The sequence below is a fragment of the Coturnix japonica genome, chromosome 1 (genome assembly GCF_001577835.2).
Source record: "Coturnix japonica isolate 7356 chromosome 1, Coturnix japonica 2.1, whole genome shotgun sequence".
Lineage (NCBI taxonomy): Eukaryota > Metazoa > Chordata > Aves > Galliformes > Phasianidae > Coturnix > Coturnix japonica.
Genome location: NC_029516.1, coordinates 49,061,443 through 49,076,900, shown reverse-complemented (window position 1 = coordinate 49,076,900; position 15,458 = coordinate 49,061,443). Strand labels below are relative to the sequence as shown.

The 15,458-nt window shown below is 40.4% G+C and overlaps 1 protein-coding gene across 2 annotated transcripts in view; it reads left to right on the top strand.

Moving 5' to 3' along the window:
* RIC8B (RIC8 guanine nucleotide exchange factor B) overlaps window positions 1-15,037 on the top strand; it is a 28,601-nt gene extending 13,564 nt beyond the window's left edge. Inside the window, exons 4-11 of one of the 2 annotated variants that reach the window (XM_015863959.2) lie at window positions 104-198; window positions 3,815-3,968; window positions 4,293-4,388; window positions 6,836-6,980; window positions 7,133-7,277; window positions 7,746-7,865; window positions 9,927-9,974; window positions 13,983-15,037. In XM_015863959.2, coding sequence (XP_015719445.1) covers window positions 104-198; window positions 3,815-3,968; window positions 4,293-4,388; window positions 6,836-6,980; window positions 7,133-7,277; window positions 7,746-7,865; window positions 9,927-9,974; window positions 13,983-14,094 — 915 coding nt within the window. In that variant the 3' untranslated portion in view covers window positions 14,095-15,037. The remainder of the gene's footprint in view (window positions 1-103; window positions 199-3,814; window positions 3,969-4,292; window positions 4,389-6,835; window positions 6,981-7,132; window positions 7,278-7,745; window positions 7,866-9,926; window positions 9,975-13,982) is intronic. The other variant, XM_015863969.2, reaches the window with a different exon arrangement.
* The last annotated feature ends 421 nt before the right edge of the window (window positions 15,038-15,458 follow it).

Genomic DNA, 15,458 nt, shown 5'->3' with positions numbered 1-15,458 from the left:
AATAGGTATTTTCCGTTTTTAATTTTTATTATTCTAGTGACCTGAAAACCTCACTTGCAATCTTCAAAATGAAAAAATATCTTCATAATTTATATTTATATAGAACGAATCTCATCAATTTCGTTACATGGCTGCCATCCTTCGGTACTGCTTATTAACCACGGGCCCCACTGAAGACAAAACTGAAGAGTTGCACAGGTTGGTAAAATTGCAGAGACAGTCTACTGCTGTTATTATTGCAAAAATAAATAAGTCACTTTCACTGATATCTGAAGTGGGAATTTGAGAACCAGTGAAAACTGTAATTTTTTACAGCTGAGCAGTACAGGAGCATCAGACACTTATGCCACCATAGCTTGGCGATAAAACCTGTTTTGCAGCTCTCTTTGTCTGAGACATCAGTTTATCAAAGTGCAAGATCCTTTTCTGATCCTGCAGTATCCAGCAATAAGAATACAGCTTTTCACACCCAGCAGTCCTGGAGGAGTTACATGAGCTTTACTAAAAATCTTGGAAAGCTCTTAGGGATCAACAGTCTTAGTAGGCAGGCGCTAAAATCCCACATCAGAGCCCTTCTCATTTTTTGCTGGCTGGTTTGGAATAATTTAGGAGACTGCTGCAGTGGTAGCCATGACTCGAGTTAGTACTGAGTGTGTCCTGAAAGGCAGCCAGTGTTTTATCTGTGCTTCTGCTTATGGTAGATTTTTGCCTCCTCATCTTCCCAAAGCCAGGACTGGTAGGTCTGAGTTTCCCACTGCTGGGAACATTGAACAGATCCATGTAAGTTCCACAGCTACAGGAAAGAGGGCTTTATAGATAGAGGTAAGCAGTGATGGAGGAAATGCAGTGTTAGTGTGATTTCTGTCTTTTTTTTTTTTTTTTGCTTTTTTCAGTCAGAAGGAATATGTTTTGTAGGTATGCTGCTTGCATCCCTCCTTATGGAGGTGCCAGATAAAGGCAAGAATTCCCCCCAGTTCCGAGGAGGGGGAAGTAGAGGGAGGGAGGATGAATCACTGCCTTATTCCTTCAGTTGTCTCCCTTTCTCCGTTAAATTCAGCATACCATTGCATTGGCCTTTGCCTGCTGTGCTGGGAATATAACTTTCTCCCTCTGTTAGCCAACTGTATCTAGTTTGTTCAGCTCAAGTTGATAGAAGAAAGCCTGCAAGTGTAGCACTGCTGCCTGTAATATTTGATCTTGATTTATAACACACACAAGGTTGTTGGTTTTTTTTCTAATGATAGAGTAGCACAGCACATGGTTAGAACTTTGTGGTTCAAATATTTCAGCCCATCTGCAGAACTGAATTTCATCTCAGAATGCTACACGCTGCAGTGGAAGCTGAATAATTTAGGGTGCTTTTCTACCCCCAGGGTTCATCACAAGGCAGTTCTGGAACAGAAGAGGTGTAGTCAGAAGTTATGACCCTGCAGATCTTAAGGGGTTGGGTATCTCACTGTTGTAATAAGCCAAGGAAATCTTTCATTCCAGATTGAAGTTTCTGTAATACTTGTGTTAGCTGTCTGAGCTGTCTGTAGCCAGCATGGGAAAGCAGGTTGGGTCAGTTTGGCTGCTAAATAAGCTGGGCTCTGACCATGGGGTCCTTACTGCAGTGCTGAGGTGAGAGTCAGAAAGAGTTCAGCTTCCCAGTCTGCATCCCAACCAGCGGTAACACAGTTATTAAAATGTCATTAGAAATAGAATGAAATACAAACAGACTTGAATGCAGTATCAGGAAGCATAAGTATACTACCTGGAATTCCTGTTCACTTCTGTAAGTCTGCAAACCTGCAGAATGTAAGATGTGCAGCTGAAGGGTTTGGACGACCTGCTATAGTGTGTTGTATGAGTTGTGCTCAGAGTGTCTGAGTTAAGGATTTATTTTATATGAGCATCAGGTATTGGATACATGCCCTTAACTGTGTTGTACTGCTTGTTGGTTTGACTTATTTTCCGAAGAAATAAGCAGAAGCTACCTACAAAAAAATCCCTTAACTAATTTAGTACCTGCTGTTGGTGTCATTATTGTGGTTCTGTCCTGTCATTACGTAACGTTTGAATATGAACAGCTTACAGCACCACATATTAGAGTGAGTGCCGTTTATGCCCACTAACAAGGCTTTAATCAAGGCATTCTGCAACTGTAAATAGGCCTTTGCTTCTGAATTTGCATATCAGGAGGGGGCTGGGAGCATGAGTGGGTGGATGTCATGTCCCAGTGATTAATGATCTCTGGGAAGCCCAAAAGGGGAGAGTAATATACGCAGTATTTCTACCCCCTGGAGTAGGAATGCAAACACTATTGTGCAGATCTGTGCATAGTCACTGACTTCCTGGTAGCTGGAGAATTTCATACACTCCTCTACCACAAATAAAACTGTCAGTGAAGTGACAAAGATCAGAAAGCTGGACTTCATTTGGTGAAAAGAATAGCTCAGACACAGTGATCCAGAAAATTAATTTTGTAGGTGTTTGAGAAGTCAGTTGTTTAATAAGGAACTGGTTAAAAAGAGAACTTTGGATGAAAGGATGAAAGCCACCAAATATTTGTTGAATTTCAGTCTGCTTTGCTTCTAACTCTTCCCAAAATACTGGAGAGGAGCGACTTCTGCGCTGTAGGAGATATCTTAAACAAGAATGAGGATGATATTTTTCTTTTCCAAAAGAGCAAGTTGACTGAAATTCAATGATTAGAAGAGCAGAAGGGAGATAACGTGGCATGGAGCAGCCGCTCAGCCTGATCAGACTGCAAGGAGCACGTTTGGTAGATATCCTCTTGTGTCATTGCTGTTTTGCTTTCTGACACGTTATTCATTTGTTAGAATTGTATGAATAACATAAAAACTGAGTGCAGCTTCTATGTAAATACGATCTAAAGCATTAACTGAACTGAGAAGCTTTCTCCACTCTTGGAATTCTCGGTCACTCTTGGAAACATTATTAACCCGTAGGTTTTTTGATAGCTTTGAGACCTGCTTACCTAAAACCACATTGTTCTGTAGTATTTGTAAACGCATCCTTTTAAAACTGCAGTTGGGCATCAACATTAAATAGTGACAGTTATAAGTTTTGCTACATCTGTGTCATTTAGCCTCCTTCAGGAAAAGTACAGATTCTGATCTGTGTAATGAGAACAGGACAGATAGCAAACTTGAAGGATATGTGACAGAGAAGAGTTCCTTGCAAAGCTAAGTTCCACATTATACTCCACTCTGGATTGCAAAAGCTGCCAATTGCTGTATGTTAGCACTTGGTAAGTAAGCCTGATCTTTCTAAAGTGTTAAAGCATCCTATATTTCCTGTATACTACAAGCTGAGGAAAAGTGAAACCGTTCCAGGGAACCTGAGAAATTACCACCACGCTCCACTCAGGTATGGAGGGAGAAGCTTTCCATGGCATAATTCTGTCAGAATAATGACAGGACATGGCCAGATTGTAAAAGTTTCAAGGAGGAAAAAGCTCTGAGCCCTGCAAGTCAATGTGAGAGTTCCCCCTGCTGTCCTGCCAGCTCAGCTGCTGTAAAGTAGTGCTGGCGGCTGTGCCTTATCCTAGGGGTAGTGCTCTGTGGGGGCTAGAGGTGATGCTGCACTGCTGCACTAATGCTTTTGGAGCTTTGTTCTTTTTCCTTGTTCGTTCTGACAGCTTGCACTCAGGCATAACGTGTGCCACCTTCTTTAAAGCACAGAGAATAGAAAATAAAGCATTGCTTCAGTTGCAGGGCCTTTTTGTTGTTGCAGTTGTACAAACAGTATGGTAAGTTGTACTGCTTTTGCTTCTTCCAAATAAATAACAAATTCTAATAATCTGTTTCAGCAATGCAATCAACCTCTTAAGCAATATTCCCGTTTCTTGCTTGGATGTCCTTATTAGTCCATCATCCCAAGAGGAAACAGATATAAAATACAATGGTATGAATATGGGAGCAATCCAGATTTTATTGGATTTCATGGAGAAGAGAATTGACAAGGTATGGCCTGTGAAGATTTTTGTCAAAGGTGGCTTCTTTCATTAAATTAAATAGTGGTTCTCTATTATGTTTGTAAGAACTTTTCAGGCAGTGTTAGGAAAAATATGGATGTTGTTGCTTGATTCTAGATTGTGAAACACTTTGAATTTGAGGACAAATTCCCGTGAATACCTGAAACATGCTTGTGTTTTTCAGGCCGCGAGCATTTGGCTCTTTGTTGATATCTGTGTGAAGTTTGTGATTTGATCATCACAGGGCTTTATTGTAGAGCTCAAAGGATTTGAAATGCACGTTAAGAATGCTTTTTGTTTGTTTTTATTTTAGGGAAGCAGCTACAGAGAAGGTTTGACTCCTGTTCTCAGTTTATTAACGGAATGCTGCCGAACTCATAGGAATATCAGGAAATTTATCAAAGCTCAGGTATGTAAAATAGTCATCGAAATTCAAACAAAAACTAATGACAAATGTCCTTACATCTGCACATCAGTGCAGGGCACTAATACCTTCAAAGCACTGATGGTTTCCTATTAAATTACCCAGAAAGTTCTCTCTCTGGTATTTGTTTTTTCCATTGTGTCTCTCACAGCTGTCAGCTATAGAAATATTTTTTTCAGAGTCATGTCAATCAATATATAGTATAGCCTGTGATCCATGGTAAATGTTGCGAGCTGTTAAATAATATTGGAGATGTTTTAAAGCTCTGTTAGTTGGGAGGTCACTGTGGTAGGAAAAAGCCCAGTAATATCTGACCCCTTACATCCATTGTGTCAGAAACACGTCAGTGCAGTTGATCGAACTTTATCAAGCTGTATGGCAGCCAGTTGAGACTACAGGCATTTGGTCACTTCTCCTTGAGCTTTAATTTGACTTCAGCAGGCAGGAATCTTGGGAATTGAAACTTACAAACCAAGCATGGATCTGCTGTTCCACTGGGGTAAAATGCTGACCTTCATTACTTCAGCATCTCTTAAAAGAGCCATTAAATACAGTGCAGACCCTGAGAGTTTCTTCACAGGGAAAAGTGATTTCTGTACTACGTTTAAAGATTAAACAATCACATATAGGCTCAGTGTGGTGGGTCCGGGAGGTGTTATTTGCTGCTTTTCCTGAAGTTGAGGAGAGAAAACTTAAAACATGAGCAAGGAAGGGACAGCGGAGACCAGCTGAAGGATGTGTTTTTCCTAACCTGTGATGCTTTTTGGTTTGCATCTTAAACGCCACTCCCAGATCAAAGCTGTGCCTGAATTCATAAATGGAATCTGTAATGGCAATGAGAGTATTTTGCATATATTGTCCACTTCTTTCACCAGGCAGTGTTTGGAAACCCATTTTTGTATAAATATTTTGTTTGCAGCAGGTCTTTCCTGGAACAGTCTTTCTTATCTGTTAAACTTCTTTACAAAAAAAATACAGAGCCAAATATTCCAAATACAAGTTAGAAAGTGAGGCTGTCTGCCTGTTTGTACTAAATCTCAGCATATAGGTGTCGGGATGCAACTGGTTGCTTTCTCTTCCCACAGGAGCACTGTCTCATTGTGCAGGAAATGGATGGGTGCTGCTAACTGCGTGGCCGGATGCTTGATATTTTAAGTTACTTTCGTAGTTAAGTGTTGGCCTTAGGCTTTATTTAGTGTGCACTATTCAAATTCTGATCTGAAGACAGAATGATTAATTCCCTCATGGCACTCATCGTGGTGTTAGCTTTCAACTATTCTGAAAACACAAATTCAGTCTTACAGCACTTTGGGAAATGGCAGTCATGGTATTATCCCCTTTGGGGAAAGTAAGCAGGGACAAAGTGTTTTTGCTAATTATTTGAGTACTTAGATTGGGGAAAAAAGGACCAGGCCCCATCCTTCTCAAAGAAGTCAATATGTAGCATGTAAGTATCAGCTCCCAGTGAGTCTGATTTCAGTAATGGTGCAATAAATTTGCACAGAACACAATGTTTTGTGTTAAACACCTGGAAAACAAAGAACCCGCAGTTCTTATTGGCAATTAATGACAGGCTTGGTTTTGTTAGCTAGTAAAACGCGGGTGATCTGTAATTCTTACAGAAGTCTTCCATCTACCAAATATTTGGTCTTATGGCGTAGGTTTGTTGGCTGGTCATGTCATGTCCTGTGAATGCAAAATAATCATCATAATCCGGGGCTTGAGTTTGAATGCACTGACATAGAGAGGCTGAAGTTAGGTTGCCAGACCAAACATTTCAGGCACCTTCTTGCTTTCTGGAGGGTTAAAGTTAACAATACTAATGATATATAGTGAGGAAGCAGTGCATTTTAGGATATGTTAAAAAAGAGTATTTCCTCCAAATCTTTTTAAAAGCGAGCTTCGGCTTTCAAAGGAGTGAACAAGGATGAGCTTCCTTGTTCGCATATGGGGACAGTTTTTGAAATCCTTGTTAGCACTTGCAGTATGACTGACTTTCCTGCTTTTTCACTGTAAGTGTTCTTGCTGCTCTGTACAAATTATGCATCATACTAAGCTTTATTCTTAATGCTTTGCCAGAAACTAGAACAAAACAGAAGAATCTAAGAACATAAGGTGGCTGTTGTCTATAACCAGGTATTTTGAGACAGACAATAATGCTCTTAAACTGCTCCTAGCCCTCCTTTCTCAAATCTGTGCTTGAGGTTCAACATGCATTTGCACAGGACAGCAGACCAGAAGGGCAGAGTGTGTGATGGAGGAATAGTTGTTACTGGTCCATGTAAACACAACTGGGTTGCTATTATATTAGTCCCTTCTTTAAAGCAGCAGAACAGCAGTATTTTCTTGTTCTTTTTACAGTGTTTCTGCAGAAGTTAGCTAAGAATTTCCACGCATTCTATGTCGTTGTTTTCTATTTTTAATGCTGCTAGGTTCTGCCTCCGCTACGAGATGTATCGAGTCGTCCAGAAGTTGGCACAACAGTGAGAAACAAGCTTGTGCGCCTTATGACACATGTTGACCTTGGAGTAAAGCAAATTGCAGCAGAATTTCTTTTTGTTCTTTGTAAAGAGAGAGGTATATGTATATATTTTTTCTTCTCCCTTTCACTTAAAGTCATGCTGTAACGTTTGCCTCTCGCTGTAACTCTTTTGATTTTGGCAGAACCGTATGCTTTTAGTTTTGTAGCTAATTCTAAGCTGAATAATCCTTTGTATCACTCTTTGCAGTTGACAGCTTGTTAAAATATACTGGCTACGGTAATGCGGCAGGATTGTTGGCAGCAAGAGGCCTGTTAGCAGGGGGAAGAGGAGATCATTGGTACTCGGATGATGAAGATACAGATACCGAAGAATACAAATCTGCAAAGCCCAAGTATGGTATTGGTGTAAATTCTGCATTTCCTCTTGCAGTCAAGATGTTCTGACATATCCCTTTCCCCTTTTACAAAGCAGCCAGTTTTTGAATTACATGTGCTTATATGGACTACTGTCTCTTCTGAGCCTCACAGTTGAATTACTGAGTGACCAGCTTCACTCAGTGTCCAGAATACACTTGGGTGGCTCCAAAGAAAAAATACCCTCTCTGATAATGATTTAATTTCAGTAGGTGGAGTTACATAAAAATGAAATGCTTGCCAAGAAGAAATAAGAACTATTCAGAATGTTTGTGGATGGCCTAAGAACACAGTGTTAGAGGTTCAGAATATATGTGTTGTCCATTTAAATGCTACCTTAAAATCTAAACTAGATTGTGTGTTGCTCTTTCCTCCTCTTAAGAAGGCAGACAACTTACATACATTTTTCAGTAGGAATGTAAACTATGTTGTCTTTTTACCTCCAGCATTAACCTGATCACTGGTCACTTAGAAGAACCCATGCCTAATCCAATGGATGAAATGACAGAAGAACAAAAAGAATATGAAGCTATGAAGCTTGTCAACATGTTTGATAAACTTTCCAGGTATTGTATTGTAGCTGCATTGGATGGAGACATTTTACATCCCAGTTCTTTGCTCTTTACTGAAGTCTGCAGCTTCAAATAGTGCTATAATTAACACTGCAGAATTAGGGCTGATTTCACTGCAGAGGAGAATGTTTAATACTTCAAAGGAAAGAGTGATATTTTACAGGACCTCAGAGGAAACCCTTTTTGGAAAGGATTGGACAGAATCAGGTGTCAATGAAACCTGCCTCCTAAATGGGTAGACTGATGAGTAATTAAAAGAATTTCTCATTTTGATGTATGAGGAAGTGCGAGACAAGTGTGCCTGTTTACCCCAAGTCAGCAAGCAGGATCTGATGGTAGATATTTATGTCTTGCTGCTTATCTGAAGAACAATTACTGCATGAAAACAGCTGTCAGCAGAAGGAATGAGTTATCTATTAGAGCAATTGAAAGGGAAGATACAATTAGGAATTCATAAGGACTTAGGGTAAATGCAGACTGGACTACAAAGGAGGCTTTAACATTTGTTCTAGATGGATATGGTAATGCCATAAAATAAACTGGTGTGGTATGTGATATGTTGTTGATACGTGAAATTGATTGCTTTTTTTCAGGGAACAAACCTGTATTGTTGGTGATCACCCAATACTTGTAGGCATACTGGAATGGTTGCTTGTGCTTTGTTTTCTGTGTAAGCAAAGTATTGTGTTCTCAAGGAACGCCTTATGTAATACGAATCCACCTCTGGTCTGAGCTGTAGGAATTTAGGTAAATTTGTAAGCGAATCATTTTTCAAACAAGGGGATAAAGATGAAGATAGAAATGTTTGTGTATTGTGCAGTCAGTGAATATTCAAATAACAGGTTCTCTTGAGAGATGTTTCAGCCAACTAAATGTTTTTACCTGTCTGCTAAGGATTGTAGAAACAGCAGATGCTGTGGGTGATTCTGGATTTCCTATTAGCTGGCAGAGTCTGAAGTATAAACCAGAGTGTGAGCAGGGAAAAACTGGAGACAACTGGATCAGTGAAATAATTGAATACTTGAATACTTTATCCAGGTTATTTGTATGGGAAGCAAGTGTCATAAGTTAACAGTCTTCTTAATAAAGAGAGGAAAACTGTGTGTGTTATTCTAGTTAAACTATTATGTAAAACCAAATGGTTGCTACATGAGGTAGAGAATTAAGATGCTGAGCATTAGGAATAGCATTATAATCTGTCTAAAAGCTCTACAGCTTTTATTGTTTTTTCTTTAAAGGGATGATGGAGAGAAACAAAAACTGAAGACAAGTCAGTTGCTGTCACTATAGCAGTCCACTATAAGTCCAAATGGCATTACTGTAGCCTAAAAGCCTTTTCAGTTCGGAGGGCTGGAGGCACCTGCTGTGTTGTGTGCTAAAAACTGACAATATCTAAGCAGCTGGTGCCTGGTGTCGCTCCTTACCCTCTTGGCCAGTAGCTTTGCTTTCACCTTGGGCTTTTATGTCTCACTACATCCACCTGCAGTTCTTACTGTAGTACTGGGACTGCAAGATCTTCAGGGCTGCAACTCTTTCTGCTGTGTGTTTGATTGGTTTTTAGTGTAGTGCTTACTGCAGGGCAGTTGTGTTGATGTGTGACCCCTGTAGGTGCTGTGATAGCTTCTTTTACTAGGGAAAGGTATGGAAAACACTTGAAGGACTGACAAACTTGCTTCCTCTTCTGACTGAGGGTATTGAAGGCAATCTGCCATTGGGTTGTTTTAGACTTTAATGACTGGCTGTTATTATTTTTGAAGAGCTACCTGAGGGACAGCTTGAACTTCTCAGAAAACAAATGTGCAAAGCAGCACTGTGTCAGTGCAGATATATAGCCTGCCATTAATGGCTGCTATCTCTTTACACTGTACCCTTTTGTATGAGTTTACTGTGAGTAATAAAGGGATGGTTTTGCCCTTGTTCCATAAGACGCCAGTGGATTTCTGCTCTCCATATTTCTCTTTAATTTTGATCATTGGCAGTGAAGATTTGAAATTACTTTGAGGTGCTGTTTTGGTTGTTTCGGGTCATGTTTCCAAGGCTTTTGTTTTCTCTTAGGTTGCTGGTGCTAAGGCCTGTTCACGAGGCAACTGACACTCAAGAAGGGTAAATGTCAAATAATCACCTGGTTTTATCAACATGAATAGGGGGAAAAAAAGCTGGAAACTGCTTGTGAACCCATTTACTCTGCCCAAACTAACACTGGCTTGGGTGCTACAAAAACTTAGCTCAGATTTGGCTGAATGCAGTTACTTTTTGAAACGATTAAAAATGTGTTGTCAAGATTTTCACCCTCATTAATATTTTCTGCTGCAGCACTTGGTAAATGTGTATGTTACTTAGGGTAGGTTGCCGAATGCCTGAACTTGGCCCTAAAGTAACTTCATGGGCTTTGCTTGTGGGAAGAATAGATGGTGGCTTGCTGAGAATTGTCAGGTAGCTGTAAATCAGTGCGTCTTCTACATGTGGTGCACATCTCCAAGTCTGCAAACAGATTTAACTCAACCTCTATTATTTATTTCCTTCACAAAACATCAAAGATAGCCAACTTAAGTTATTGTTGTATAGTATTCTGTCTGTTTATATCATAGACTATTGGAAATAGTCTCTGTTAATTAAAATGTTTGAAGAAATATGCTAACATTTTTTTCTATTATAAATGGTAGGTGGAATTGTATATTAATTGACTAATTTAAAATGTCAGGATGCTTTTTCCAAGCCAACCTTGTATTAATAGCAAGAATCCTTTTGCTGATGAAATGGTCTCCAATTATCACAGCTTGGGTTTTGTTGTACATTCAACAGAAGTCAACAAAACAAGTAAGAGAACCTGCCTAAATAAGCAGCCATACTCATTAAAAACACAAAATTAATCATAGGATGAATGAAGAAAGCAACGTTACATAGATTTTTTTTTTTCCTTCCCTTCATAGAACAAAATAATGTTACATGAAAGGATCGGAACTATTATGTGGTACTCAATTATAAGGAGGTGAATAGGTCCCTACCATGCCATTTTATCAAAGGAGCAGGCTGGTGTTTACATGATGGCTGTTTCATTACAGACACCATCATTAATTCCATGTGTCAATACTGCCCTATAGTACACAGAGCAGACAAGAAAGAGTTACCCTGCAAAACAAGGGAATGATTTTTGAGTCGTTATCAAGCTAAATGGCAAACAGGAAGCTAGACCTTGTATAGATACATTTGAAGGGACTCTTGGGAGATCTGCAAGTGGAAGAAGAGAATGCATTTTACCAACTGTTTAATTATGGTGTGTTTCTAAGTATGCTTCAATAGAATGCTTTGTTTGCATTAGAAAAATGAATGTTGCAGGAAGGGTTATTTGAGTGTACTGGAGGTCACATAAGGATGTTCGAACTTGTGTAAATATTCCTATTATGTACTTGGGTAGGACTTTGTGGATGCGGAAGTGTTCGTGCTGCCACCTACTGGGGTGAGCTGATCTCTCTTCTGCCCTACAGAAGTGTCTAAGTAATGAAATTACTTCAGAGAGTGTACGTGCCAGTTCTGTGGGATTACTGTGCCACTTGTATTTCACCTTAAACAGCAAACAGATCCTCAGCTGCCCCATGTTGTCAGAGCTCAGCTGAGGTCTCTGAGCAGCCAGCGCTAAAGGGGAAGCATGATGAGGTTGGTAGAGCTGAGGTGATTTGTACCAGGTAAGGGTCAGCTCATGTGGTCTTGTGCAGTGTTCAGATCCTGCAGTCAAATCATAGCCAGGAAAGGAATGTCATGGTTTACACTACTTTAGGTCTAGCTCATGATTAGGAAAAAAAAATTGGTTGGTCCCTGCCTTCTGCTCTGAACAATTAATTCCTACCTCTTCCTGTGGTGGCCCAGCATCTCTCTTGCTTCATACAGGTCAGTTTTCCTTCCTTGTCTGAGGAGGTGTGTATGGAGTTCAAGCTACTAATCCAGTAGAAAGAATAGCAAACTTTTAACAACAGTCTTTAATCCCATTGAAGGACTTGCAAAGCAGGAAGCTTGTGCAGGCACAGAAAGGCAGCTGATAAACATCCTTGTTAATTTATGAAATGTGAGCTCAGCCCAACTCAGACTGAGCCTGGAGGAGAGGATCAGAACTCAAATGTAGTGCAGTACAGTTCATAATGAGACACTGTGAAATGAGCAGTCAGCATGTATTCTGCAGCAAAAACATTGCAGACGAGAACGAGGTTAGGTATTCACACCTTTACTGTGTGTCAGTTGTGTGGGTACTTGCTCTCCAGCTTTCACTTCGCTTATCAACATTGATGCTAGAAAGTTACATCAGAGCTGCTGTGGGATTATGCAGAACTGATCCATGTTCTCCAAGTGGTTTTCATTCTTAAGCCCATGTTTGTGCCCTTCAGTAGCAGTGCCGTTCTGACCAGGAATATTCCTCTTGGGTTCCTTTTTCTGCACTGTGCCTTTGATCCTCTGCTGGCCATTACCAATAGCAAATGGTAACTGGCTGATAGGTGACATGGTTCCATGACTACTGGAGGCAGTGCTGCAACCTAAGCATTGTGTTTTTTAAAACAGTAATTTAGGATCCCTCATCTTAGGAGGCATGAGAAGCGATTTGGGTAGAATCTGCATGCTATAGCCTGTACTACTTTAGGACGAGGAGTTCTCAGTCCTCAAGTACAGCAGGCCAGCTCTGTTTAGATGTCTGTTTAGAGATGGATTAGGGTAAGGTCCTAACAGATGTCCTTCCCTGGCTTCTGGCTGCCCACCCAGACATGGTTGGCCAAGCCAGACAGGTTCCTCCAGGGCCGGTTTCTCATGTTGTGAGGTGCTGCGGGTGGTGTGATTTGTGAGCTTAGATCTGCAGTATCTGATGGTAACATCTATGCAAATAGATGGATTTCTTTTCCTGAGGAAAAAGGACTCTTAGAGACTTGAACTGCTGCTTTGCTGTACTGTATCTATCTTATGCATGCCAATGTAATTCAGATGTTGCCTTGCCTTCTGTTTCAATCCTTGTGTTAAGGTTAGGTTGCCAGCTGCATACAAGCAATCTCTACCCCTTCTTTTCAGAGGTAGAAGTGCAGACCAGCAGAGATCTAGTGAAATGCTTTTGTCCTCCCCACTGAGTGGTGTGGTTTTACTGTCCATGGCCTGGGGGGAGCAGGGGAAAGGCATCCACTGTGTTAAATCGCCTGAGTTTTACTGGGCTGCCTTTTAAGTGAGGGGTAATTGACATCAAACCTGACATCAAACCTCCGCTCCTTTGTTTAAGGTGACTCCTGAATATTTTGAGGTATTCTCCCCACCCCCACCCCCCTTTTTATTTTTTCCTCCAGGAGAAAATCCAAACGTTATCTTTGCCCTCACAGATTTTGCCATAATCCACATATCAATGAGGTGATAAAAAAGTAAGGATTAAATAAATCTTTGCTAATACTTTTTGATTGGCTTAATCAATAATTAATCATCTCTTAGATGAGGCTGTAGCTTGTGGAGTAGATATAATTGGATTAGCTTTGAGAGGCCTTTAGAGCTTTGAAGAGATTAAAATGGCTGTCAATCCTGTAATTAAACTGCCGCAAACAAAAGCAGTAGTATTAGAATCAGTCAGCTTTCGAAAATGAATCAACAAGTACTTACACAGCCCTGGTAGTGGGGTAGTGGTGTGGGCAGTCTGCCCTCTTCACAGAGTTACTTCCTGCAGCAAGAGGAATGTGCGTCGCATCATTATTTTAATTGTACATGCATTTATTGGCCAGAATGGCAGGTGGAACTGTAGGTGGGGATGGCTGGCCGAGAACTCTCAGGAGAAAAGCTACTTTGTGTATTTGAAATGGCGAACCTGTTCCTTGCCTTCAGCCCATTAGGCACTGACTTTTCATGGTGTCTTTAATTGGCTAAGGAGGTTTGGCCTACATGAATGAGGTCTTTATCTGTCCCGCTCTTCCCCTCCCACCTATTTTGGAAGGGTTTTTATTCCTCTTCCTTCAAAACAGAAGGCTTCAGCAGAAATAACTTCCTTTTAAAGGCTTATTATGTACTAAAGCATATACTGTATGCGATTGTACTATACGCATGTGAATTGATATGTGTACATATGCTAATGTATATTCTTTTTTTTTCAATCTCTTACAGAGATGAGCTTATAAAGCCAATGGGAGTGCGGCCGGATGGTACAATGGCTCCTTTGGAAGAAGCAGTCAGTCAGTACCATACCAATAAGCAAGACAGTTCAGATTCAGACTAAAGCATCACCTGCTTCGCTCTCAATTCTCTAGTCCGCATTTTCCTTAGAGCCGCGGCATCTTTTTATCAGAGCGTTTTACCCTCACGTCAGCCAGCGCCACTTTAACCTTTCACTTACTGGGATATTTAAATGATGGATCCTGTGTTGTAATGTCTGCGTTTTTATCATGTCTGTTCAAAGAACGTGTGTTCGTTTGATCTTTATTAATTTAAGACTAAATGCATTTCAAAGGGATAGAAAAGTGAAATCCTACAACAACAAATAAAAAGTGAACGTTTTGATTTTTTCCAGAATCCTGTTTTCCAAAGTCTGTAGATTTTCCTGTTCTTTATACATTTTTGTATTGTCTTCCTGATCTCTCTTTGCCTTTGTATAATTCTAATTAAAGAAGCAAATTTGCTTCATGGCATTAGGAGCATCAGAAGGAAAATTTAGAAGTTGAACCGACCTTGTAGCGCTGCTTTAGCTGGCATTCAGCAGTGACTTCAGAGCTTCCCCTTTTACATGTTGTGGGATTTCTTACCACTACACACGTCTGTGGTTAAGCTGCTGCTTAAGATTTTACCCATGTGTCAGTCACTGACTGCTGCTAAAACTGCCTTTAAATTGGGAACAAGATGATGTATGTTGTCTGTCCTCCCCCCTCCACGCTAAGACCACACAAGTATTACCACCGCACCACCCCCCAGCTCTGGTTAAATAAAAACATCCCTATTCAAAACAGCATTCAAGTATATACACTTAAATGTTGCTGTGAATAGGAGCGAAGAGAAGTGCAAGTGTGAGTGTTTTATGCAATTGGGGCCTAATGGGAGCGCTTCACTTGAAGGGAAGTCAAGCTACTAACAAAGAAATAGCTCCCTTTTTAGGGGAGGATTAGGAAGTGTAATTTTCAACTCTGTACTCTTCAAAGATAAAAGATTAAAGTTGTAATTGTGCCGCACTGTCGTTGCCTCTGCCTGTTTGGTTTCTGTATCTGTTTCTCCTGATAGGAAGTCTCTGAAGAATAATCTGTGTTTCAGATTGTAATTCCTTCTTCTAGCTCAGAAATGTGCACGTTGTATCTTGAGAACCTCTGGACGTTGATGATGGTTTTCCAGTTTGTTTTTGTTTCCTTTGACTTGATGCTGGTACCCTGTGCTAAAGGAGGTGGTTTTTGGAGGCCTGTCGAAGGAAGGAGTTTCAATGAAGCCAAAACCAGGTTTTGTTTTCCTGTATGAGAAGCTTGCACAGATCTGCTAACCCTTAACATGAAATGGCACCGCAAGTGCAAAGTGCTTGTGATATTTTTGCTGAAAGGCAGAACTTAACTATGTCTGTTAATGGAGGTTTCGGTCCTTTCGTGGTATCAGCTGTTGGTTCAT